This window comes from Pseudomyrmex gracilis, unplaced genomic scaffold (genome assembly GCF_002006095.1).
Source record: "Pseudomyrmex gracilis isolate BER0280 unplaced genomic scaffold, ASM200609v1 scaffold_15, whole genome shotgun sequence".
NCBI classification, from domain to species: domain Eukaryota; kingdom Metazoa; phylum Arthropoda; class Insecta; order Hymenoptera; family Formicidae; genus Pseudomyrmex; species Pseudomyrmex gracilis.
The window spans coordinates 943,667-968,628 of NW_018020599.1; the positions used below are offsets into that span (position 1 = coordinate 943,667).

The window sequence follows — 24,962 nt, forward strand, 5'->3', positions numbered from 1 at the left end:
CCAAGGCCGCGCGGCCGAGGTCAGTGCCCCGCCAAGGCCGCGCGGCCGAGGTCAATGACCCCGTCAAGGCCGCGCGGCCGAGGTCAGTGACCCCGCCAAGGCCGCGCGGCAGAGGTCAGTGACATTACTGTAATATGTATATAATACATATAATACAATATAAAGTATAATATTATAAATATATAATAAATTATATGTATAATATGTATTATTTAATGTTATATATAATATAAATTACAGTCACGTTATTTTCACGTGTTGTTTTTCTACTCTTTCCTGTCACGTGACTTTAATTACGTTTTTAATTTTCTCTACATATACAACGAACTGTCTCAAAATCGCTTTTCATTATTTACTCTCTCGATCTTACCGATTCGATTCGACTCGATCAACCAACCAACTAATCGGCAACGCGGAAAAGAGGCAACAATCAAGATCGATAGAATCGATTCTGATTATTTGCACTCGCTTTTTCTAGTAGGACCAGTACGAACTCAAGGACATATACCTATTTATCAATATTAACTAAACAGACACTTTAAAATCAATTCGTTGCATTATTTTTTTATGTTAAATGTGAAAAAAAACAGCTGAGCAATATATGTGTATATGTAAATATATCTGTAGAAAGTTTTTAATTCTTTAGTTTCTGTAGATAATATACATTTAGCAACTAAACCAATTCATTTTTAATTGTTATTTGCAGCGTGCATAAGATTTGTAAAGAGAAAGTCAAGTTTTTTTCTCGAAATTTACATACACAATACACGCAAAACTGTTTAAAAGCATAAGTTTAGCGTATGCGGTGAGTACGCGGAAAACAAATTTTATGTATTGTGCCAACAAAATATATCTTTTGTCGACGAAACAAAAATATCAATAAACTCAACAAATTTTTCTTGCGCTGCCCATACAATAACTAAATTCTTGCTATTCTAGTAAATCTTTTTTTTTCGAATGTCGGTGCAAAATTGAAGGCTAACGCGCGATTTATTAAGATACATTGATACGTGACAACTTCGGTCGATACGGAAACAAAAGACGGAGAAACGAGGCTGTTTGAGAAAACTTATCGCCCTCTGTTACCGAAGACAAGCGGCGCTTTTAAATACATTTCAACGAAAAGCGATTTATGGTCCTGACAGATTTATGGAAATGTTCACACGTTCCTTTTAACGATTTTAGTTCCGGTGTGACAGTATACTTATGTCGTAAAGAAGTGACAATCGCATTAATCATCGTAACACTGTTATTGATTTAATCGCACGAGTTCAATTGCCTCGTGAACTACGGACAAGTGGTATAACTGTGAAAGAACAATTAAGCAGATACAGTATATGTATAGGATTTAAGATTTTGGGAAAATCGTTGCGTTAGAAACTCGCCACATATGTGTACGGGACAAGTGGAAGGGTAACAATATCGTCATACGATATCGTCCGCAGAGCCGTCGGTGAGAGCAACGAGTTGGAAATATTGCAAATCGATGTTACAAGACGAGCAAGAGATAAATCGAGTCAATCTCCATAATGTGTGTGATACATAGTTTAAACGTATGATAACGACGTTAATTGCGAAATAACAAACCGGATAAGACAATCAAAGCTGGCGTTAAAATAAAACTCGTATTGAAGAACAATGAGCTCATATATCAGAAAGCGAGGCGCTTATCGTCGTTGGAAAAGGACATTGTAAATGCGCAGGTCGACGAATAAACAAATCAGGGTATCGTGCGGCCGTTTTCTTCTATCATACATCTTACACAATAATAGTCGATGTAATAGTCGATGTAACAAAGTAATAGTCGATGTAACAAAATCGAAACAATTCAATACTAATTACTAAATGTACAATAAAGAAACAATAACTCTTATGTATAGAAATTTTTTTTAAATATATTATCTTTACTGATTATATTTTTAATGCGTAAGAAGAGAATTCGAAAACATTGCATAAAACTATGTATGTAGTTAACGTGAGTAAGATCAAAACAAAAATGTGTATAGTTCTTAACTACCAATTTAAACGTTTCTTTCTTTACTAGAAAGTCATTAAAAATTTATTCTTTGTATCTACACTTACAAATATATTCTATACAAATTGCAAATGTTTCATGGCTAGAAGGAGGGATATCTGCACTTCGACCGTGAACGTTATATATATGTAGCAGCGTAAATATGCGTACATACCAGTGTCACGATAAGACAGTTCGTTAAAAAAAGTGAAAGAATGTGGGCGAAAAACTTTTTAATATTTCCAATGTTGTGTTTGATAGTGAGATACAACGCGATACATGCCAAAAGAATACTATTTGTAGTACAACTTCCGTCTTACAGTCATCAAATAACTTATCGCAATTTGTGCCTAGAACTGCACAAACGGGGTCATGAAATCGTATCGATCACCACGGACCCGATAGGAAATTCTTCCCTGACAAATTACACGGAGATTAACTTGAATTATTTTTATAAAGGTTTTTTAGAGGCAAAAGAGGTTTCTTCTTATGAGAGTGTTACGCAAATAAGCTTGAACAATCCGTTTTTCCAAGAGGAAAGAATTCTCTGGAGGATAATTAATGTTTTCAATCGAAAGACTTTTGAAAATGAGGAAATAAAAAAGTTACTATCCGACAGCAACGAACATTTCGACGCAGTTATCGTGGAACAGGCATCCACACTCAGCATGAACGCTTTAGCGTATAGATTTAATGCTCCTCTCATAGGTGAGAACGGCGTGAGATAAACTTAAATTGTAAAAAGTTAGATTAGTTAGTTAGTTCGTGGTAAGATGTGAGACGCAATCATCATTTGTTACATGTATAATCGTCATGCTTACGTGTAAATATAATAATGCGCCATTATCGCACGTATACGCAGGTATTCAAAGTCAGGACGTTTACAATCACTTACGTTTCATGTCCGGATCCATTATTCTGCCGTCGCACGCTTCCAATTGGCAGTCTAACATGATTTTTGACAGAGACTTGTCGTTTTGGGAGCGAGTTGTCAATTTCTGCCAAGTGTGGGGACAAATATATCACATAATGAACGAGCACATCTCCGCGGAGGACGCGCTCGTGAAGAAGTACTTGGGGCAAGATATGCCGCATATCATAGATATAACGAAAAACATGAGTATATACCTCGTGAACAGACATCCGGCGTTCTCGCTTCACAGACTCGAACAGTCGAATGTCATATTTTATCATAGTTTTCATGTGGCAAAAGTGCCGCCCGCTCTGCCAGAAGTACGTATGCTTTAACTATTCCTAATGTTTCTCACATCTGAGATTCAATATTTTGTTTTATTTTTTTACGTTACACGTGCACTCGTGTTTATAACTGTTAGTTTGTGCTAGAACATAAAAACATTTATCGATGAAGCCGATGAAGGATTCATTTACGTTAGTTTCGGGACTATGGTTACATGGGAGCATCTACCAAGTACCACGCTCAAGGCATTCGTCGAAGCGTTCTGCGCGCTGCCGTACAGAATTGTCTGGAAATTTCCTAATAACGATCAATTACCGAAATGCAAGAACATACTGGCAGCGAATTGGTTACCTCAGCAGGGTATACTTGGTAATGTCGTATGAATGTAAAAGTATCAGGTTATCTTCAACAACTCTTCGTACATTTGCACCATGATGCAATTTATTATGCTTGATTTTCTTGTTCGTAGCTCATCCGAATATCAAGCTGTTCGTTTATCAAGGCGGCGTACATAGTACCGAAGAAGCTATTTATTACGGAGTTCCGGTCGTAGGATATCCCGTTGCATGGGATCAAAAGTACCAAGTGCAAAATATAGAAAAACTCGGCGTCGGAGTACGTCTTCCGCTGCACGAGACTTCGAAAGAAAACATTATAGCTGCTATACAGAAAGTTATAAATGATAAGGGGCAAGTTTTTGTGGTTGAAATTACACGTGCGTGAATCATTTCCGTACGCGCACAATTGTTTATTAACGATAAAAGTTTTATCCTTTCAGATACAAGGAGCGAATGGAACGTCTGAGTATACGTCTGAAAGACTCGCCTTACAACAGTCTTCAACATGCGGCGCAGTGGATCGAATACGTGATACGTCAAAATGGAACGCTTTTCTTACGAAGTAGTCTCTGCGACGAGCCGTGGTATCGACGATACGACTGGGACGTCATCGGGTTTCTTGCCATAGTAGGATTTATAGCATCCCTTATTTCTCTGTGGATTCTACTTCAGATTTTACGATGTCATTTGCGAATGTTATTTTACTTAAACGGTTCTGTGGTAGCTCGATCCATTACGTTGAACCAAAGATTTTGATATAATATATTGTATGTGTGTGTAACAGAAAGAACTTATTTAAATAATTTAAAAAGGTTTCTGGATTGTATATGTATAATATATATTTTATTCTATTTGTTAAGTAGAAATTAATTATTAATAAATATTAATTGTTCTATTTATCAAGTAGAAAATATAGCAAAACCTCAAACTTTTAACCGAGTCAAAATATTTTTTCAAGTGGATAGCAGTAAAATATGAAAGAGTGTATCATTCGATAATAAAATATATCAATAAGAAATATTATTTTAATAAGAAATATTATTTTTTAAAAGTAAAAACCGAGTAGCTTCTTTTCAAAAGTCTCTTCAGTTGCACACGTGTGTTGTGACTTCACCAAATTTATCTAACAAGAAAACGCGTAAATATAAATAAACTGTAATACACGCCTTGCACATTGCGGATGTGGTTTATAAATATTTTAAACGTGTTGCATGCAACTTTGCGAAAATACAAAATAAACTAAGATGTGATACAAAAACGTAGCCGTTATATTCTGTACTATCTATATGATCCGCTACAGTTTATAAACTTAGAAAATATATATGTAATAAATATTGACTTTAAAAAACCGGTAGAATATACGCTCTCATATTTACTTTTTGACTGTTGACTCTCGAAACGTTTATTGATATTCGTTCCATATTGTTAGGATTGCTGTTACATTTATTTATTTATAATACTTACACATAAACAGAAAAGACAAAACAATTTACAAGATTTTTAAATTTTTTTTATATTATACCATTTTTTACAAATACGCGTCATCACACACGTACACACAAAAATAAATATTCTGCTACTAAAAAAGATATTTTGACATTCCGCCACAAATATTACGTACAATGCTTTTTTTACAAATTCCACAAATTAGGTAATTAGTTGTAGAATAGACATATGTCAGATATATTTGCACAAAGAGACTAAAAATGAATCGGTTATTGACTTTTTTATAAACAATACTGAGTTTAAGTTTAAATTTATCGTAAAAAAGCAGTACATTTTTAATGATATGCCATTTACAAATTCTAATATAACCAACTAATATTATTCCTTTCGTCGTCGTGAAGGTGTTTCTAATATATTTTCTCGCGTGCGAATGCTCGCCTTCATTTTTCGATTCACACAGTAAATTAATTCTAACGTAGCTGCTGTACATACATAATGTTAGTTCCACTTTACGTGTTATTAACGTTAACTGCATGACCACCAAAATTTCATTATGTAGAGCCGAATAAGCGTAATCTCAGGATGCATATTCGCCTCAGTTCTAAGTTAACTAGCGGTATGACAAAGTTACATGATTACCCTACTTCGTAATAGAGGTATATAAAACACACACGTAGAACATTAGACTACGTCGAAGTTTTAACCAGGTCGGTTCTTGCTACAATATAGTGCAAGGTCGAAATCCTTAACTGCATGGGAATTGCAATTGTATACGACACGCTGCTTCAATTCTGCAGTATTTTTGTTATTCAAATGACACTTAATAATCTATTACAGAGAACTTTTTCAAAAGTTTGTTACGTGTAAAATTTTTAATTTAATTTTGAAAACACTGTTTAGACTTCACGTTGTTCATAATCAATCTGATAACAACTTGTAATACACGACGTTGAGGAAAAAGACGTTGTTTGCTCAAGCACGGGATAGGGCAAAATATATAGAAAAGCAGCTTTGGCGACAAAGTCAAGTAAGTCGGCGCCCTATCAAGCGATTGGTCGATCGGGATGTGGAAGAAGCCCGATATCAGAAAGGCGATCGCCGATACGCTACATCGAAGCGGACGGAGTGACTTCCTATCGCGATGCGGTAGAGAACGTGTCGTCTTTCGGTAACCGTACCCCCAAAGTGTCCCGGACTCATCAGCCGCGGTAACACCCAGGCTTACTCGACGCAGCCGACTTAACTCGAGCTTCGGTGGAAACTTCGTCGAGCGCGAAGTAGATTACCATACCACCGTCCGCACGTAGCGCACGCAGCTACGACGTGATACATACAACATGACGATGGTCCAAGTACTCCGCAGGATTTCGGAATTAACGTACCGCATCGTGCTCTTCTGTGAAACACCCCACCTTAGGTTTCACAGAGAAAACATGGGCAAATTCACGCGACGAGCGAGTGCAGCAAGTCGTATGTATGTGTAATATGTTCGATCGCACCGTAAACGCGAAACTTTTATTACGTAACTCCAACGTTCTCCACGTGTGAGATTCATATAATAGTTTGTGCTTGGTTTTCGTTGACGCTTTACGAAGAAAACTTTTGTAAACAAACGTTCGACTGGTAAAAATTTCCATCCAACATTACAACAACGTATATATCCTGTATTTGTTTTGTGAAATAACTAGAATATATTTTATCTCGATGCAAAGTTTAATTAATATATTCACAACCGTTGCAACTTTACTTATTTAAGCGATGACAGGTCCATAAAAGTTTCGGTAAATAAGAAAATTAAGGAATAATACACTCAGATGTGTGTGCCGTACATTGCGGGAACAGCCGCGAGAAATTAAAATAAGACAAAATCCGATAGAAGGGTTTACAACGGAGCGCTGAACAATGAGGGTGGAACAGAGAGGAGTGGGAGAGCGGCGTGTGTGCTCCTGGCGTTCCACATCAAGGAGAAGTTTCCCCTTTGGCTTAGCAGCGTCGCGCGATGCATTATGCAAGGTGGTAAGATCTGGTAGGGAACTGCCTGTCTTTCCGACTGTCTCCACCGTTACGCGTCGCAATTCCTAAACCAACGCGCGCGATGAGAGAAACAAAGACGAGAAACTCCGCGCAACTCCGTCGTGCCGAATTAGCGCCGGTAGATATTAACGATTCAAGTAGGCAACTGTACGCGGGGGTCGTGTGGTAAATTAGACATCGCTCGATATTCGCGAATTATTACGGTGCACGTATTAAGTTCCCCATACGCATGCATCACATGCTGTTAATTCGGAGAATAAGTATGTGCCCGAAAAAAAAAAAACAGTTTCCTTCCAACTAAATTTAAGACGCTATAAATTGCGTGAGGATATTTGGAGGATATTTTTACATCCTAAAGGATCTCTTACGAAGAATACACGTGAAACGCACACATGAAAAGATGAGAAGGTCCTTACGAGAAATCGTGTTCTTGTTGTAAGTATATTTTTATCTTGATACTTCTCGTCTTTGAGTTTTATTTTTTCATACGGTGATAAAAATATAACTTGTTCCGTAATAAAGATCCACTTTTGACTGCAAGGATATAACTTGGAAAATTAAATTTTCAATCCGACACAGATCCGATTATATCTGACATTAAACGTCAATTATGTTTCGGGAAAAAAAAACGAACAAACTGTTACGTGTCAATAACCAATATTTCCGACTTTACGCCGAGCAATGCCAAGAATGTGTGTCTCTTTGGACATCGCTCATCTCTCTCAGAGTCCTATAATGTGGTAATCTATGTGGCGTATGCGCGGCGCGTGGCGCGTTACGCGCGAGGTGTGCGTACTGCATGATTCGCGTATATCCGATACATACTATCGCATTGTAACAGGGACTGCAGCACGATCGGCGTTCAACCGATGTGTCAATACGCTTTCCCGGATCGGATTTACAAACCCTCGACTGTGTTGCTCGTCGACTCGTTGAACGTGTCAAGCTGTCGGTGAGAAAGTATGATATTAAAAGGTATACTTTGCGGCTGTTGTTGCACGTAACACGCGAATGTGCGTGAAAAAGACAATAGCTTTAATCACAATCAAACATAGAAATAAATAAATAAGATACATTTATCCGACATCAAATTGCTTACGCCAATTTTTACTGCAAAAGAGAGTTTAATAAATGATAAAAATGCTTCTTGATTACACAAGTGTGTTTTTTAACTTCAAAAATTTACACTAAACAAATTTGATTTTCTCTCTGCGCGTGCGCGCGGCAACGAAAACTGATATGGAAAATATTATAATTATAATGTGTTAACGAATATTTCAACGGCTCATTAGCATTGCACCCGTCGCTATTAATATTTATAATATATGTCGACGACTTATACGCGGCACGTCGAAACCAAATGCATCCCTGCGCAAATTGCGGATCACCAGGTTTGTTTATGAGAAAGCAAATATTTCGTCGCGGCCACGGCAAATTGTTTGCCCAGCAGCGAGCCCGCGTTGCGCGCTTTTAATTTGCACGGCTGGTCTGTCATCGAAATGGAAAGCCCAAAAATGCGAAGCGGATGAAAATTTAAGAGCGCGTTCCGTCGAAACGCGAACAACGCGAAAATATATCCTATAACGTTATTTCAGTTTGATATATGTACGCGATGATCTATGTACACATACATAGATCATATTTATTGTATATAAATTCGCCGATATATACTTCGATATACGCGCGAATTAAATGTGAAATTCCGCGAGTTGCAAAAAGTTTTCTTCTCGTAAAATTATTTTATGCGCCTCTCAGCGCATCAAATTAACGACCGAACACACAACGTGTATTATTACATCTTGCACGACGTAAAGTCGTTTCTGCAAGAAACGGGGAAAATTTTGCACGAGGCAACAAACGCGAGACAAGCGGCGCGGTCTGTCACGTAAACCGTACGTGTTACCGCGGTCGAACGTATGCACTTTTCAGCATGTGATACACGTTGAAGACGATGCACGAAGAGTCCTCCCGCCATGGGTGGCACGGGTGATATAAAACCGCACGAAATTGTTGCTCCCCTGGCGGAAATAGTGCTCGCCCCGCATCCGGAATTTCGGGACGTTTTGGGACGTTCATTATCCAGTAGCAGCCTCGCTTAAACGCGAGCACGTAAACCCGCACGATAAACATTCAGCGATATACAGGCGAAATGTTACTCTAACCGCGCCTCGTGTTAGTAACATATTCGGTAATGCATTTTCGTCATCTCGCTCTGCCCGTTTACTAACGTATGGAATTTATTTAATGCAAATTTGTGCGTGCAAAAGTTTTAATAAACACTAATTGATTCAAATATGATTGTTTATGTGGTATCGAATTTTTAAAATCGCGAACAAACAGTTGATAAGATGTCGACAAAATTTACATTTGCGTTTTTACCCGATTCCGTTCGAAAAAAGTTCTTCAATTCTATGTTAGTCTGTATAATTTCTTAGAAAGCTACGCATAGATAAGAAAAAAATTTGTCTCTTCGATTTTATCTCGACATGTATTTTTAACTCGCTACAGATGACGATACGCGCAACCGAATGAATCTGTAATACGGAAATATTACGAAGCCATGGAATAACGTTTCGTTAAAAATCGCATTTCCGTATAATAACAATGGATACGTAAAATAATAATCGGAGAGAGCAGCGATGCGGAACTAACGATTGTTACAAAAATCATTCGAACGACCAGACGCTCTCGCATGTTTCATATCTCTCTTTGCTGTGCGTTCGACGAAACGATATTTCGCGTCGGAAATTGTACAGCGATGATTCCGATCCATATGCAACGTCTTTCCGCATTTTTAATGACTGTATATTCCGGGATGACGGAGATATTTGCATGTACAATCAAAGCCGCGATTTTCATCGCGTTTAACTCTTTTGCTGCCGGACGTAAATCCCACGCGCAGCAATCTTCATGCAAATCCGACTATATTTTTGCATTTTTGTCTGCCGTATTGGATCCGTCATCTCGAATCTCTTCGAGCGCGGTCGCGCAACAAACTGCTGAAAGGGCATAATTTATAGATGCGTGGGAGGGGAGGAAGAGGGGAGTTTACGCCGCGGTGGGCGACGATAAAAGAGGCGGCATTAAATTGGTGTTAAGAACGAGACCCCGGTGCCAACGGGAGAGGGGGGGGGGATTATCGTAAATTTCGCGCACAGTTGGCAATAACCAACTGGAATCCGGCGGATTATCCTCTTTGTAGAAATAAATGCTCCGAGCATGAGTAAAGTTGAAAGTAACTCTACCTCGAAATCCTTTGAGCGCGCTTACGTCCGGCTCGTGTATGAGAAACGTGCCGTTCTAGTACCGAAAGATGATTAATATCTTACAATTGCGTTAAAATATCATTCGCGGTGAATATGTCAGCTTCTTTCATCATATCATATTTTACGTAAATATATATATTATTTGTCTTCGCTAAGCGAAACTGACGCGAATTTTATTAATTGAATTACTATTCGCGAATTTCGAAAGGACATGACATTTACTACAAAAGTCTTGACCGAGCCAAATGAACTTTGACCTCAATCGAGGCAAAGAGAACAGGTCCGGCCGAGAATTTGAAACTTAACAAGTATTCGAACGGTTCTCTATCGCGTTATATAGCGGCCCGCTATATAGCGGACTCCCACGGGAAAGTTGTATGTTAAGATCTGCAACCGCAGACCGCGATATCTCACGTGCAGACGGAATTGCTTGCTCGAGGGCGGACGAGCTCGAATTTTCGCACGTTAATGCGAAATCGCAAGCTCGCTCTCCGTTCGCTCGCTCGATAGCGTTACATGTGCCGTTTAGCGTCTCTAACACCGTCGACGGGACGCGGCGTGTCGAAACGCGGATGTTAATTATTTCGGCGGTTTCTCCCCAAGGAGTTTCCTAATCACTTACGGAGTCCGATTAAGCATTGTGCTTAACAGGTGACCCGACCGCAAGACGCGTTCTATGTTAGGGAAAGTTATGCGTCCGATGAGCCACGGTCGAAAGTTGTAACTTACATCAATTGAAGCGGTGTGCAATGAAACATCACACATCGCGCAAATTACAGAATTGACGAACCGCAAGTAGTCTTCAATAACAGAGATGTCAGTCTTTAATCAGTTCTAAATATCTCCGTACATAAAACAAAGTCGAAGCTGACGTGTTCTTGTCGACACCTTGAAAATTGGAATTGAAACACCCAGATTATATCTTGCAAACTTTTACTCTGCAAGCCTAAAACTATTTGCGGTAAAGGTCTGCCTTTTTTTTGCATGGAGCACAATAGGGTAGTGAGTCAATAGTGGAGGCGCAGTTGTGGGGCTACGTCATCGCCAAATTGGGGTTTGCACCCAATATTTTTATACAAGCTGCTCTGCCGTTTCATCACCGCGACGCGCACACACGCGGATTGATATATCGCTCGGTCACGTTTTCGAAAAAAAAGAGAAAGGGAGAAAAAGAGAGGAGGTGAGAAAGAGCAAGAGAAACAGGGAGAGCCATCGCGGTTGAAATTTCGCCGGTGAAGTTTGAAAAATGCGACGGGACCACGACGGCGGTGGATCGCGGTCGCTTGTTCCACGTTCGGTGTTGATCGTCAATGGTGCCGGCGTGTCCGATTCCGCGACATTAGCGTGGACAGAAAGCGGACGTCGCGCGTGGCACGCGGCATCAGCCGTAATTTAGTGGGTCGTATTATAGCGGGAGTCACACGAGCGTTAATGGCAGCCGCGCACGGCGACGTGAGGTTAATTAAATTTTATTACAAATAATATTACGCGAGATATTACACACGGGGCGACCCGGGAACATGGGCGCGACGTACATTTCGGCTTTCGAGGGAGGAGGTTTTGCGAGGAATTTGTGCCCCGCGGGTTACGAGTGAAATATTAAATCGAGCCCGCGAATTTCTCTCGCACGATTCTATCTCGGAGTGCGAACGACTAACCCGCGTAATTAATTCATCGCTCGGCCGTTACGGTTTACGTGTCTTCAGAGAGCGTACTCCATTAAGATTTAAAATGTTATACGAGCAGTAAAGCGCAGCGGAATAATACGTCCATCATTCCCGCGCGCTTTCTGACGCGTTCCGCGCTCTGCACATCGAATGTAAAACGTATATAATTACGAACTGATTTATAATGAGGAAAAGTAGAGAACGCCGCAAAGCAAATGTTACAATTCCAATATATATACACCGACTTCTAAGCAAAATTCTTCAAAAAATCGCAATTTAAAATCAATTTTATCGTAAGATTTCTCTCTCATTGTGGAGCTCGCACGCTTGTGAATCTATTATTTCTACGGGACAATTTCGGGATGAAGTAACATTGTGTCAAACATTGAAACGCTTTGAAGAATGTCGCGGTTGTGCTCTTATTACTCTCTCTCTCCTACATCCTCTCGCTCACGATGCAGAAATTATCCCCCGAGTTCGAGAACATCGCCAGTGGTGCAAAACGACGCCGGTGGGTATGATTTAGGTAGAATGGCGGGACCATTCTTTCGGGTGGATAATCCGGCGGGTTCCTCCGGCGGTTCATTCATAATGCACGGCCATTTATAATGCACGTAGAAACGATGCATGCAGGTATAATTACAACCTCAGCGCTGCGTATTCCCGCGCAACACTCTTCCCCTGCTTTTCCTCCCATCCTCCCTTCCTCCCTCGCACCCTCCCGGGGGGTAAACCGACGCTCTTTCCCGGTCGTCCGGCCACGTTGTGAGGGTCATCTTTCCTGTGCCTTGTCGGCCATTCGCCAGACAGTCGTCCTAACTACGTCTTCGTGCAGATCGCGCTAACGAGCGTCCGCCATGACGCTTTCTCGCAGTAGTTGCGACAATAGTCAAATTACAGTGGATACTCCGATAACATAATATGAGATCTCGCGGTTGAGAACTTTCTCTCAAAAAGATAATAAATAGATAATAAAATAGATAAGAGTTAAATAGATATTTATATATTTTTATTTTAAATACACACGATAAAATTCTAATCGTTTCTTTAAATCTTAACGTAAAATGCACATAACTTGAATACCGATAATTACTCGTTAATTCACATCAGATAATATAATATAAAATATCTAACCAAATTAAAATTTACTTTTTAACATGTAAACATATTATGCTAAGAAATGACATCCGAAATATGCATATTATTTTCTTTATACCGTTCTTGTGTTTTTAAAATACGACTGTTGGATCTGAAACGAGATATGATATTCGTTCCATATTTTACGATTACATAAGCAATTGAAATTTAAGTGCTCGTCCTTATCGATCGTGAAAAGAACGTAAATCACTGAAAAGAACGTAAGCCCTCGTCGTATCCCATTGACAGAAAAGACGGTTTTCGACTGCCAACTGCTTGCTCTTACGAATGCGCCTTTATCTACTCGCAGGGCAAAACTCGCAAGCACCATGAAAGCGACGAGGGTAGCTAAGCAGGCGAGCGAAGCACGGGAAACGACGGAAAATCCAAATTACCGCACAAAGCTCTCGCGCAATCAGGTTCCCGGTAATCCTCGCGCCTTCAAGTACTTCGGCACGATCGCGAAAGCCAATTATGTGGCTGACGTACGTACAGGTGCGGCTTTAAAGCGGCTAGACAACGCGTCGGGGGACGCAACGCAGCGAGGATACATAGGCACGGAAAATGCAGTTCGGCGCGGAATTTACTCGATTAGAGGTAAATTTCGAAATTATGCCACAGCTCGTTATCAAAATCGCTGATTGTTAATTGCTACGCGTCGGTACTAGACGCGGCGATGTGCCGCGCATGCGACACCGAGAGTGTTTATAATCTCACTCGGAATAAAAATCGCGACGCGACACAATTTGTGTAGTATGTATGTCTTTAAAAACGTGACTGAAAGTAAAGTCGTGACAGAAAAAAGAGAAAAAACAACACGTGACTTTCCTTTAGTCACGTGTCTTAAAAACCGGATTGAAATATCACATTATTCGCCAACACAAAATTTCAAACGCGTCGCGCGACAATCGAAAAACTTGTTCCTAAGAATTTACCTCGCGATTCCTCGATCGTGCCATCAGACGCCTCTGATATTTCATAATATTATCTTTTATATCGAGCTGCACTCGCAAACATCACCGAAACGCGGCGACTGCATCTCGCAGAAAAATATCTTTGAACCAAGTTTCCTCTCCTCCAGACACTCTCGAAGTGAGTAGCGACGAGACGAGCGTCCTCTACGGGACATATCCTCGTTTCCTTGATCTTTCCTTCGTCTTCTCGCGTGAGAGCATTCGCGAACGACTTACGTCGTTGATAAATTGCTACCGGCGAGAGTGTGGAAATTGCATACGCCGTCGCGACGCGCATCCCCGGTGTGCAGTAATCGCCGTGGACGTGCTCTTGAACGATAAAGGAATAGAGACGGCGGAAAGAACGGCAGAGAGCAGGGAAAGTATTCGTTATACGCGGTACGGAGATGTCCAGACTGAGGATTCTCTTAGGATGGGACTCGTTAGTCCCGACCGTGGCAGACATACGGCACCCACGACTCCCGCCTCGGCTACCCATCGTGGCTTCGAGACGTACGTAAGGCAAGTCAAGGACGTTAGTTTCCTTCCGCTCAAATTACGCCAGTAGTCTTCCCACCGAGCGGAATCAGCTCGGAGTTCTCGGAATTATATTGGAACCGTAGTACATACACGTATGTCACGGATAGAAATTATAAATAGAAGTTTTCGCTTATGAATCGAATGTAATGGGAACTATCGAGTTAAAAAAGATTTCGGTGATTGTGTTGAGAGTTCTTGGATCAACATAATCTCGTTTGATTCGTCGAAAATAATTTTCTTCTATCAATCTGCGAGCGTGTAATTGTAATAGAAACTATTGACATACAACGCATTTTCTAAACGCGATATTTTAAAGCTTATGACGCAAGCGTTAAAGGTTTCTTTCCTTATTAACGCATTAAAAGTTTTTGTTTGGCTCTTTCGATTGATTTAAAAACGCAATTTAGAAACTGACAAAGAACAAATTTATATATACATATTCGTGCTGTTTTCGTATTTTATATAGATACTTTATCGAGCGCAGTGTTAACTTGATAGGTGAACACAGAATACAATCTCAATGACTCTGCGTTTCTCAATATCCTAACATTCTTTCTACATGCATTTTTTTTTGAGAGGGGGAGAGAGAAAGAACGGAAGAGATAGCAGCAAGCGGAGATGACTGCGAGCACACACGCATGCGGTGCGAATAACAGAGGAATTCGAATTCAAGCGCGCGAGAAGGAGGAGCCGGCCTGCAGACGGAGGTTTGATTTATATGTTAATCGCCAGACAGCAGTCCCTGCCGGTGTCGGCAAGTGCGCAGCCTGGCGTGGCACTCTTTTATCTTCCGTAACAATTCTCGAAATATCGCGTATAAGCAGACACTAGCTATATTCTGTGGTAATATTAATAGATATGACAGTCTGAGCCCTAATTAATCAGCCGATACGCAATCGCTGTTTCAAAAAGAACAGTAAAAGTCAATAACTTAGAGAATTATCACGTTATATAATATATGCATGAATAAATGATCGGAATTCCTTGCCAAGTAACGTACGGAGACAGAAATCATCTGCTCAATGAAACTATGGGATCAGTAGAATTTCATTAATTGATGTATTGAAAACCGCAAACGTGCGTGTATTTGAATTCCGAATACCTGGTGAAATAGATATGAAAGATATAATAGGAAGGCAAGCTTCGGTTAAAATTTATCTCAATCGCGAATTTCCATTTAATTAGCTATAAACCAATACTATGCGCAGAATTTCAATAACGAGACCTATTAAATTCGAGAGATTTTTCCGAATGGAGATTTCTTGTCAGATTTTTATTATAAATGTGAGATTTTATTATAAAACTGTTTTTATTTATAAAATAAAATACATTAAATCTTAAAAATAACGCATAGAAAGAATAAACACAAGGTAAATGTGCCTTATCATCAAAATAAGGTCAATGACTTTACTATCTATCTATATGTTTTGTTTGTTAAAATTATTCTGATGTAGAACGATTTCTGTAAGAGAGAGAGAGAGAGAGAGAAAGAGAGAGAGAGAGAGAGAGAGAGAGAGAGAGCAAATCTTTATTAGCTCGAAATAGAAACACTTTTACAAATATAACTGATATATTATTAGCCGTCTGCGTCAAAATTTAAATCACACACACACACACACTGCTCGTTACTTTGTGCTATTCAGATTTTCGAAATCGTGGATTATAGGATGATTAATCAAGGGAAAACCCGATAAAAGCTGAATTGCTGATTGAATCTATTGACAGAGACGTACGGGCTCGATAATTGCAACAGAATAAATATTTAAGAACATTAAGGACATATTAAAAAAACACTGTACTTTATTCTTGCTTGTATACTTGCTTGTTGTTACACATTACTTTTCATTCTACGAAAACAATGTGAATTTTTGCATTTATGCGGAAAGAAACATAAAAATTAACATTAAAAAAACTGTCAATTATATACAAGAAGATTATATATTTTTTAAAAAACAATATTCTCTCAGAGTATTTATTTGCCTTCTGCGGCGCGCATATTTGAATAGTCGTAAGCACGAATGGTTATCTTATCTTACGGCATTATTGTGATTTTATGGAAAGTATAGTTTCCGTAACACGCGTTTGTTTTCTACACGAGTTTTCTTTGTAGCAACTCTGTTGTGCCATACGGCGCACGAACAAAACGCGTTGTCGTCACGAGATAAGAATTTTTCGTCAGATCTGAGAAACGCGACTCCAATATAAATGCCGGTGTGCGTGTACGGGAATACTACTTTGATGTACTAAGAAAGATGTTACGGAGCTTCGCTTCATGCCTTCTCCTTCTCGGAGGTTTCGGTGAGTGAAAGAGTTTCGATAATTCTTATTTGTTACAATATCGCGTAATATTTGTTCTGTGTTCGTGTATGCGTATGCATATGTGTGTGACGTATATATGTGTTCTGTTCGCGAACTTATATTGTTGAACTTATATTCGAGTCTGTGAGTCGATTGATTTCATTTTTCGGTGAATTTCGAATAAAACGGTCGTAACGTCTCCAACTCTCTGACGTCTCTCGTCTCAGACATTAGCCTCTTCGACGAATAACAGCGAATGACGAAATCAAATCAGTTCAGTTAAAGTTTCAGTTAAAGTATCAAACTTCGTCGGTCGTTTTTTTTTTCTTTTTATTATCTTTAACGCGCTCTATTTCGGCGAGAAAAAATTCAGATGGCTACACAAGTGAGAAAAACGCACGTAATAAAGTCAAGTCGAGTTCTCGCGTGATTTACGTACGCATCGCATTCTGAGAAAGGGCGGAGGGTGGTTCAACTTTTTTGCTGAAGCGGCCGAAGACAAATTCCATCATCAGATTTAATATCACAGCATTCTTCCTGGTACGGCCGGCTTGTCCTTTCAGACCCCGGATCGTGGGTGGCACGATAACTGACATAAGGCAGCATCCTTATCAGTTGAGCCTCCAGCGCAAATTGATGCACGTGTGCGGGGCCTCTATCATCAGTAATAAATGGGCTGTCACGGCAGCTCATTGCGTCAGGTATATGTATTTCTCTTACTCTCACTGGTATATTAACCACATCAACGTTATTTCATCTCGCAAATCAGTAACCAAATCTTCATAAGACATTTCGGATAATGACTTTGATTCTTATCTCCGTGACGTCTCAGAGCTATAATTTAAGTGCGTCTTATCAAGTGTCTCACACAGTAATCGCAGTATTCATTATCGGAGTGCTTATCTTTTTCGAGGTTCCTACCGTATGTAACTTGAATAAATACACAAAGAAGAGATAACATTGTGCATAAGTCGGTACATTTCTGTTACGAATACAGCGATGAAGAATGAAAGAATGTAAACACCGTCACAGTCGATTTTAATGTTTTAATTACGTGCAATATTAAAGAAAATAGTCTTTTCAAAGACTATTCTCTAAATTATTTTTCTATCGCTAGTCAAATATATAATTGTCAATTATTTGTAAATATAGTTCTCACATTTATCTCGATGCAATTGCAACACGTTTAGCCACCGCAAGTTAGAAAACACGTAAGCACGTTTGCACGATCATCTGCAATGCTATTGCATTTGCATCGCGCAAACGTTCTGTCGATATTAATATCGACAATTGTCATGGCGCAACTCGCGTAGCTTATACATGCGTTTATCGCCACGGTATTTTTATATATCGACGACGCACGTCTCGTTTTGTTACAGCAAGATCGAGCCGACTGGCGTTTACTCACTCAATGCGGGAAATAACAACAAGTACAAAGGCGTTTATTATAAAGTTAAAAGGATCGTTCAACATCCCAGTTACGATGCTCTCACGATAGATTACGATATTGCCCTTCTCGAGGTACGAGCAAATTCTCTCTTTTACTCTATTTCTCTCACTCTTTCTCTATATTTCTCTACTCGCTAACAGCGAGTGCGCCAGCTGACAATAACAACATCGGTACTCCCGTACGATCTAGAAATTTCATTTCAGGTCGATGGCGAAATCACATTTAACGATAATGTGCAGCCAGTGAAGCTGGCGGAAAAAGAACCCCCGGCTGGCGCTATGATGAACGTTACCGGATGGGATGTGGCAAAGGTAAGTTCACGGTGAACATGCTCATTATCGAAATGTTCCGTAAAACAGATGTGGTTAAATAGCGGGACGGATTTCTCTCGCGCGTGTCGTCGCGCGATTCAAAGGTTCCGCGACAGCGCGCGCGAATATCCTAAGCCGGAAATCGAACCGCGGTGTCAAAAAATCGATATCACTTCGCGTTCCCTTCAATGATACTAAATCACGTTTGCGGATGTATCAAAGGTATTATATTACGGCGCTATTATTAAATTACTTTGCTTCCCTTTCCCGATCGGTCGTTCAACGGAAGCGCAACTTTCGCAGCATGTTCTCTAATTCCGCGATAATATCTGATAATCAATATCGATTCTATTTTCCGTTATCTCTTTGGTTATCGACGAATCGATTTTGTGAGGAGATAATTGTTATATTTGCTTTGTTCGCGTAAAAACATAATTCTTTGGATTAAATTTGTTTATTGTTTCCGGTACGAAGATTTTAAAATTATATCAATTTTGTTTTAAATAACAAAAAAATTGCTTAAGTTATATTCTGAGAAGTATTGGATAATGAAGTTTGTCAATTTAATTACTTCAAAGTATAAAATTTGCGTTATAAAGAAAATTTGTAACCGAACAATTGTGTTTTATTTTTTTCTTTAATTTTAGACAAATTCAGTACCAAAACGAATACTAATGAAAGTGTCGATTCCAATTGTGGATCGTAAAAAGTGTCAAAACGCATACAGATATATGCGCCCTGTCACTGACAGAATGATCTGTGCGGGCTACGACGAGGGTGGAAAGGATTCGTGCCAAGGTGATTCGGGCGGGCCTCTCACCGCCAATGGAACCCTTTACGGGATCGTGTCCTGGGGATATGGATGCGCAATACCGAATTATCCCGGTGTTTACACCAATGTCGCCGACATTCGCTGGTGGATAAAATGGATCAGTGGTGTTTAACTCCCCGATGATAGGGCGCCTCATATGTGTTGGTGTAATCTCAATTCGCACAGTGGAAAATCAAGCTTCAACAAATGACGACGAGAGAAATGACGTTTATACGAGAAAATTGTAAATATAATGTACTGTAAGTTTACAAATAATGTAGGTTTACAAACAATTCTGTGATGTTATCTAAAAGAAGAGCAAATTAAGAAAGTCACTGAACGCGGTCAACGAGCTGTCGAGTTTAAAGTTTTAAAAGAAATACTAAATAAGAGAGAGAGAGAGAGATCTCTCTCTATGTGAGATGCAAATCCAGCATCCCGTATAAATTTAAGAATTGAATTTTCAATTCCAAAAAAAATACTCACTTGTAAAAAATTTACAAGTTGAATTTGTTACACGTGTACGCATATATACATATATATACACAGTTTCCGCTCAACGTCTTGGAAACGGCTCGTAAGGCCTTATATATTGGTAAAAACTAAATAGTTTCTTGATACATACTATCAGTTGTATTATGTACACTTAGACAAAGTGTGCTCAATCTGTCATAAATAAATATTAGCAAAGAAATCAATATCAATGTTATATTTAAATATCCTGTGTTATTTATCAGACACAGACTCGAAACGTTTTAATTAGATATTCTATTCTGATCACAAGATATGGAGTTAAAAATTACATTTTGTATGCGAACAGTTCTTTACCTTTCGCACACTTGAGTGAGTTTAAGTAGAATATCGTATTCTTGACACGATTGTTCCATTATTAGCTCTCGATTTGATATCACTTACTTAACGCATAAGCGGCTCGCGCTATGTCATTTTTAAGTAAGAAATTGTGTCTACGAGATAACTTAAATTTATTGCGCTGCGTGTTTTGAACAACACTTCTTACGCTAACAATTTTATGAATGATTTCAAATATCGATAAAATGATATTAAATACATACAATACGATAAAAAAGATATTAAATATTATCTCGGATGCGAAGTAGAATTTTTCGTTCTCGAACCGTTCTTGTCAATCTTTTCACACAATAGTCATCAGTCGTGGTCGATCGTTGAGGAAACAAAATGTCCAAAAAACTCGTTCTCTTCTTCTGCGTTCTTCTGGCATACAGTAAGTCCGATATACATATTTTTCTATGTAAATACACGACCAGCTATTCAGACAGTTTTACATAAATTGTGATTGCAGCCGTTAATGCCGAAAGACACCAATACGCGAACATCGAGGATTACCCGTACCAAGTGAGAGAAGCTCATTTCTTTTTTTATTTTTTTTTCCCTATGCGCGCGCGATGGCTTACGGTATCGCGCGCGCGTTTCGTCTGCAAATAAAACTATGCGCGTCGCCATTCACGTGGCGGTTTTAATCGGTAGTCAGTGCGGCACGGTGATTGTAAGCCGCTATTATTTTCGAATAAATCGGATTTCAGATAGAATTCGTTATTCCAATACAGGTATCGATCCAGATAGACGGGTGGCACGTGTGCAGCGGTGCATTCATACACGAGTCGTGGATTCTGACCACGGCATCCTGCGTTTTCACGTATGCATCACGCAGAGCACATAATAATAATAACAAATTAGACTAATATTAAACTAATACATACTTACATAATACAAGATTGCTTTGTTGAATCGATTTCTCAATTTTGACGCGATATTTTCTTAGAACGTTAATTTTCTGTGGACATTTATTTCGCGTATATTTCGCACAACAAAAAGCAATTTTGAAAAAAGTATACTTGATATAGAAATAATATCAATAATATAATATAAATCTTCAAATTATATAATTCTATGACAATAAACATTCTACTCGTATATTGGCGCTTGTTTCTCTTCTCAGAGAGAATTTGTCGAAGATATCCGTACGTGTTCGTTCTTCCTACGTTTCCATGGCCGGCGACGTGTTAGAAATAAGCAATATCGTGATACATGAAAAATTTGATAAATACGTATACTTCAACGATATAGCATTGATAAAGGTACGTATTCCTTTCGTTCTCGGAACAAAACGTATTCAACACGTGTATTCTATCACGTGCGTATGCAAACCTGTCGAATTTGTCACGTGTGTGTAGCTAAGGACTCCCGCGGAGTTCGGAGCGAAGCTGCTTCCCGTTGAGCTTCCAGAGAAAGGAGAGGAAGTCAAAGATGAAACACGCTGCGTCGTGACTGGCTGGAAACGATCTCAGGTAAGTCAACAGCTTCGGTTTATTTCTCGGATTTTTACAATCGAACAACCATTCTGTTTGAGAAAAACCGCCGTTTTATCGTTCGATCGAGTGTGTATATCTGTGTGTGTGTGTGTGTGTGTCCAGGTGCCGCGCACCTGGAGAACGCGTAACTCGCAGTTTCTGAAAACCCTTTTTCCTCGCAACGAGATTTTTACAACTTGCGCGGCACTCGAGTATGCAAACTTACCGCAACTTTCCGCCGACGGGAAACGGCGGTTGGCGCCCGGCGGCGTGCAAACGTTATTCAGAGAGTCACGTCGGTACCAAAGTAAATCGTTACGAAACACCGTCGTCGCGCAAACCGTTTTCTCGGCTCCCGCGACGACGGCGAGATGTTACAATAACGAGAAACGTGTCGTAAAAACGTGCCAAGCCGTGCCAAATTTCCAGGGAACCGGAAATCAACTCGCGGCGGCCGCTGTGGCGATCGTAAATCAACATACGTGCAGGGTGAAAATGCCGAGCCTCAAGCCGCTGTCTAAGGAGATGCTGTGCGCCGCTAACGCGACCTGTCCGTCGGAGGTGTGTCAGGTAAGATGAACATAAGATGAAAGTGATGTTACACCGTGTCGAGAACGCGTTGATCCATAACGGAGTATATTGTGTATGTGTGTGTCTGTGTGTCTCGCTCGCCAAAGCCACGACAAGCGTGGCCGACACTCGAGAGAGTGCTCGCCGAGCGTCGACGACGACACCGAGGAGAGGCACCTCGACCTCGTCGTCGCGTGTCACGACACTTGGCACGCGTGGAGTCTGTATATACATCATCTACGTGCCATCGAGCCTGGCTGGGGGCTCTCTCGGGTGTCAGATGCAACGGGTCTGATAAAGTACCGCGCGAAGTGCCAGAATTACCGGAGTACGTTCTTTTATCATAATTTCTTTTGCATATATATAGAAAGAAGTATCAGAGAAAGAGAAAGAATGGAGATCATGGATTATTAATTTCGCGCCTGAGAATCGTGATGTTATCTGAAATCGAAACGATTATCGGAATGTTCGAGTAATTTCAAGCAGCGGTATCTCATCTTCGCGCGCGCGCGCGCGCAAATCTCCGTGTTCGAATTTCCCGTAATGATCCCGTTGGAGAAGCAACGATCGCGCGTCGGAAAATGCAATGCTCGCAAATTAAGAGCAGTCGAATTCCAATTGCACACACGGCCACGAGTGTATAATTACGTCGATGAAGTCAATAGTCTTCCCGCGAGTACACGCGCGGTTGGTTGGTTCGGGTGGGTGTCGGTTGCACCAGATCGGTGAACAATGCGGCACTCGACTCGACAACGTAATTTCCACGCGCGGTGCCGAAGCATCGAGCGAGCGAGACACGAAGAGCACGCGAGAAAAATCTCCGTTATTTCCCGTAGCGCGGCCTGTGCCTGTGCACGATCGCGGTACGGGAACGTGTTCCAATACAACACACGTGTGTGTGTGTGTGTGTGTATTTTTTTAATAAATATTTTTATATTTTCAAATAAGTAAATATAACAAAACAAACGCGTATTGACTGAGATTTTGAAAAACAAAAAATAAAAAAACAATGATCCGTATTTTAAATTCATTCAACAATCAATCAAGCACTTTGATTTTGCTGGCAATTAGCGCGAGAAGCCTCTACACAACCATTACACACACCGAGACTACTCGTGATATCACTGTCTACAGGGTGATCGGGGCGCGCCTCTAGTTTCGAAGCAGACGCTGATTGGCATTCTATCCTACGGATTAGGATGCGAGACCAGAACACATCCCGGTGTCTATACTCGTATCAGCAGCTACTTGCCCTGGATCTTTGCGAACTCTGGTATCCGCTACAAATGAGACAATCGCACGCGCGATCACATCGCACCAAAATCCCAATTAATTGTACGCCAGATTATAATATCGTGTTATCAATAAACCGCAAATTGTTATAAATATAGACAGACGTTGAAACACATCGAAACCTATGTATCTCCGACACATCAGCAATCAATTTTGACATCACTAACTGGCGGTGCGCGAATCAAACTTGAAACACATGTGTCTCGCGCGTGCAAGATATAGATATATTTTGCGTTGCACGCGTCTATTCCCGAGGAAAAAGGCGCAGAAAGTAGCCGTTCGAGTGCAAATAGGCGCGGCTGCAGAAACTCAAACATTACGCGCTTTCGTCAATAATTGATGCATATTCATAAAGATTTAACGTAGCAGCAACGGACTAGCAATCAATTATTTCGACCCGCTGCGTACGTATTCGCTCGTTGATAAAGTCCATGAATACAATCCTCGAGCATGCCATTTAATTTAAGCGGCAGCGATGAGCGTCCTGCACTTCCGATTCGCCGGAGTGCGGCTTAATTGTCTCGTTTCGAAACCAAAACTTCCGGCGCGCGCGGACACGCCGTTAATTCACCGTCGATATTTTGTCGCGCGTCAATTAATGGAAAGGATTAAAAGTTTATATAAATTCATATCTGCAATTCATTTCCGTCCCGCTGAGAGCCAGATTGTGCGGAATTAACCGGCGGTCGTTCAAAATCCTTTTAGCGGCCATTAGGGAATTAATGGCGCATATTTTTAATCTATCTTTCTACGATATTTATCGGAATTAAAATTAAAATCGATCCAATTTGTCATACGGTAACAACAATTTTGCAGCTAAAATGTGCAAATTACTTGTTTATATTATATGTATATATGTCCGCTTCTTTAAATGCAATGAAAATTATTAATTTTGCGCGCAAGATTCGAAGCGATTCTTCGCACGTGTTGTGCGAGAATCCCAATTAATTAATTGATTCTCTTTCGTGAGCGCGAATTGCAGCCGATAGAGAAGATACTTCTCGAAACTGCAGCCGGTTCACTTTTTTTTTTTTTTTTTCTACATCACAGCCGCTGTAGGCGAGCGTAAAAATCGATAGAAGTCGTCGCAATATATTATCCGCTCTTTCCGTTATCCCGTAGAGAAAAATATCGCTGCCGGAAAGCTCGCCAATTTTCGATCGCGACTGCTCGATATTTAAAACTGCCTTGCGTAAAGACATAAAAATAAAAAGAACTACCACGGGACGAGCGATACTTTTCGTCTGTGTGCGGAGATTAATATTTTTTCGCGAACGTGTAACAGTTTTCTTTTCTTTTATTTTCT

The 24,962-nt window shown here is 40.2% G+C and overlaps 2 protein-coding genes across 2 annotated transcripts in view; both read left to right on the top strand.

Annotated features, from left to right (window-relative positions):
- Positions 1 to 4,376, top strand: part of LOC109863965 — a 10,171-nt gene extending 5,795 nt beyond the window's left edge. Inside the window, exons 6-11 of the mRNA XM_020444698.1 lie at positions 1,186 to 1,190; positions 2,193 to 2,722; positions 2,877 to 3,247; positions 3,359 to 3,581; positions 3,682 to 3,901; positions 3,991 to 4,376. Of these exons, the coding sequence (XP_020300287.1) occupies positions 1,186 to 1,190; positions 2,193 to 2,722; positions 2,877 to 3,247; positions 3,359 to 3,581; positions 3,682 to 3,901; positions 3,991 to 4,306 (1,665 nt within the window). The 3' untranslated portion in view covers positions 4,307 to 4,376. The remainder of the gene's footprint in view (positions 1 to 1,185; positions 1,191 to 2,192; positions 2,723 to 2,876; positions 3,248 to 3,358; positions 3,582 to 3,681; positions 3,902 to 3,990) is intronic.
- A 12,334-nt stretch (positions 4,377 to 16,710) lies between these two features.
- Positions 16,711 to 23,729, top strand: LOC109863966 (polyserase-2-like). Its single transcript, XM_020444700.1, has 12 exons — positions 16,711 to 16,891; positions 17,421 to 17,592; positions 18,271 to 18,412; positions 18,545 to 18,652; positions 19,300 to 19,588; positions 20,653 to 20,706; positions 20,785 to 20,837; positions 21,050 to 21,138; positions 21,442 to 21,580; positions 21,677 to 21,790; positions 22,223 to 22,363; positions 23,498 to 23,729. The coding sequence occupies exons 1-12, from the start codon at positions 16,846 to 16,848 to the stop codon at positions 23,651 to 23,653; spliced, it is 1,503 nt and encodes a 500-aa protein (XP_020300289.1). The 5' UTR covers positions 16,711 to 16,845; the 3' UTR covers positions 23,654 to 23,729.
- Positions 23,730 to 24,962: the final 1,233 nt, after the last annotated feature.

Bases quoted from the DNA above. Each gene is read 5' to 3' on its own strand.
- LOC109863966 (XM_020444700.1), top strand. From the start codon at position 16,846: ATGTTACGGAGCTTCGCTTCATGCCTTCTCCTTCTCGGAGGTTTCG. The intron at 20,838-21,049 runs GTGAGAGAAGCT...ATTCCAATACAG, and splicing joins TCGAGGATTACCCGTACCAA to GTATCGATCCAGATAGACGG. The intron at 22,364-23,497 runs GTAAGATGAACA...CACTGTCTACAG, and splicing joins GTCCGTCGGAGGTGTGTCAG to GGTGATCGGGGCGCGCCTCT.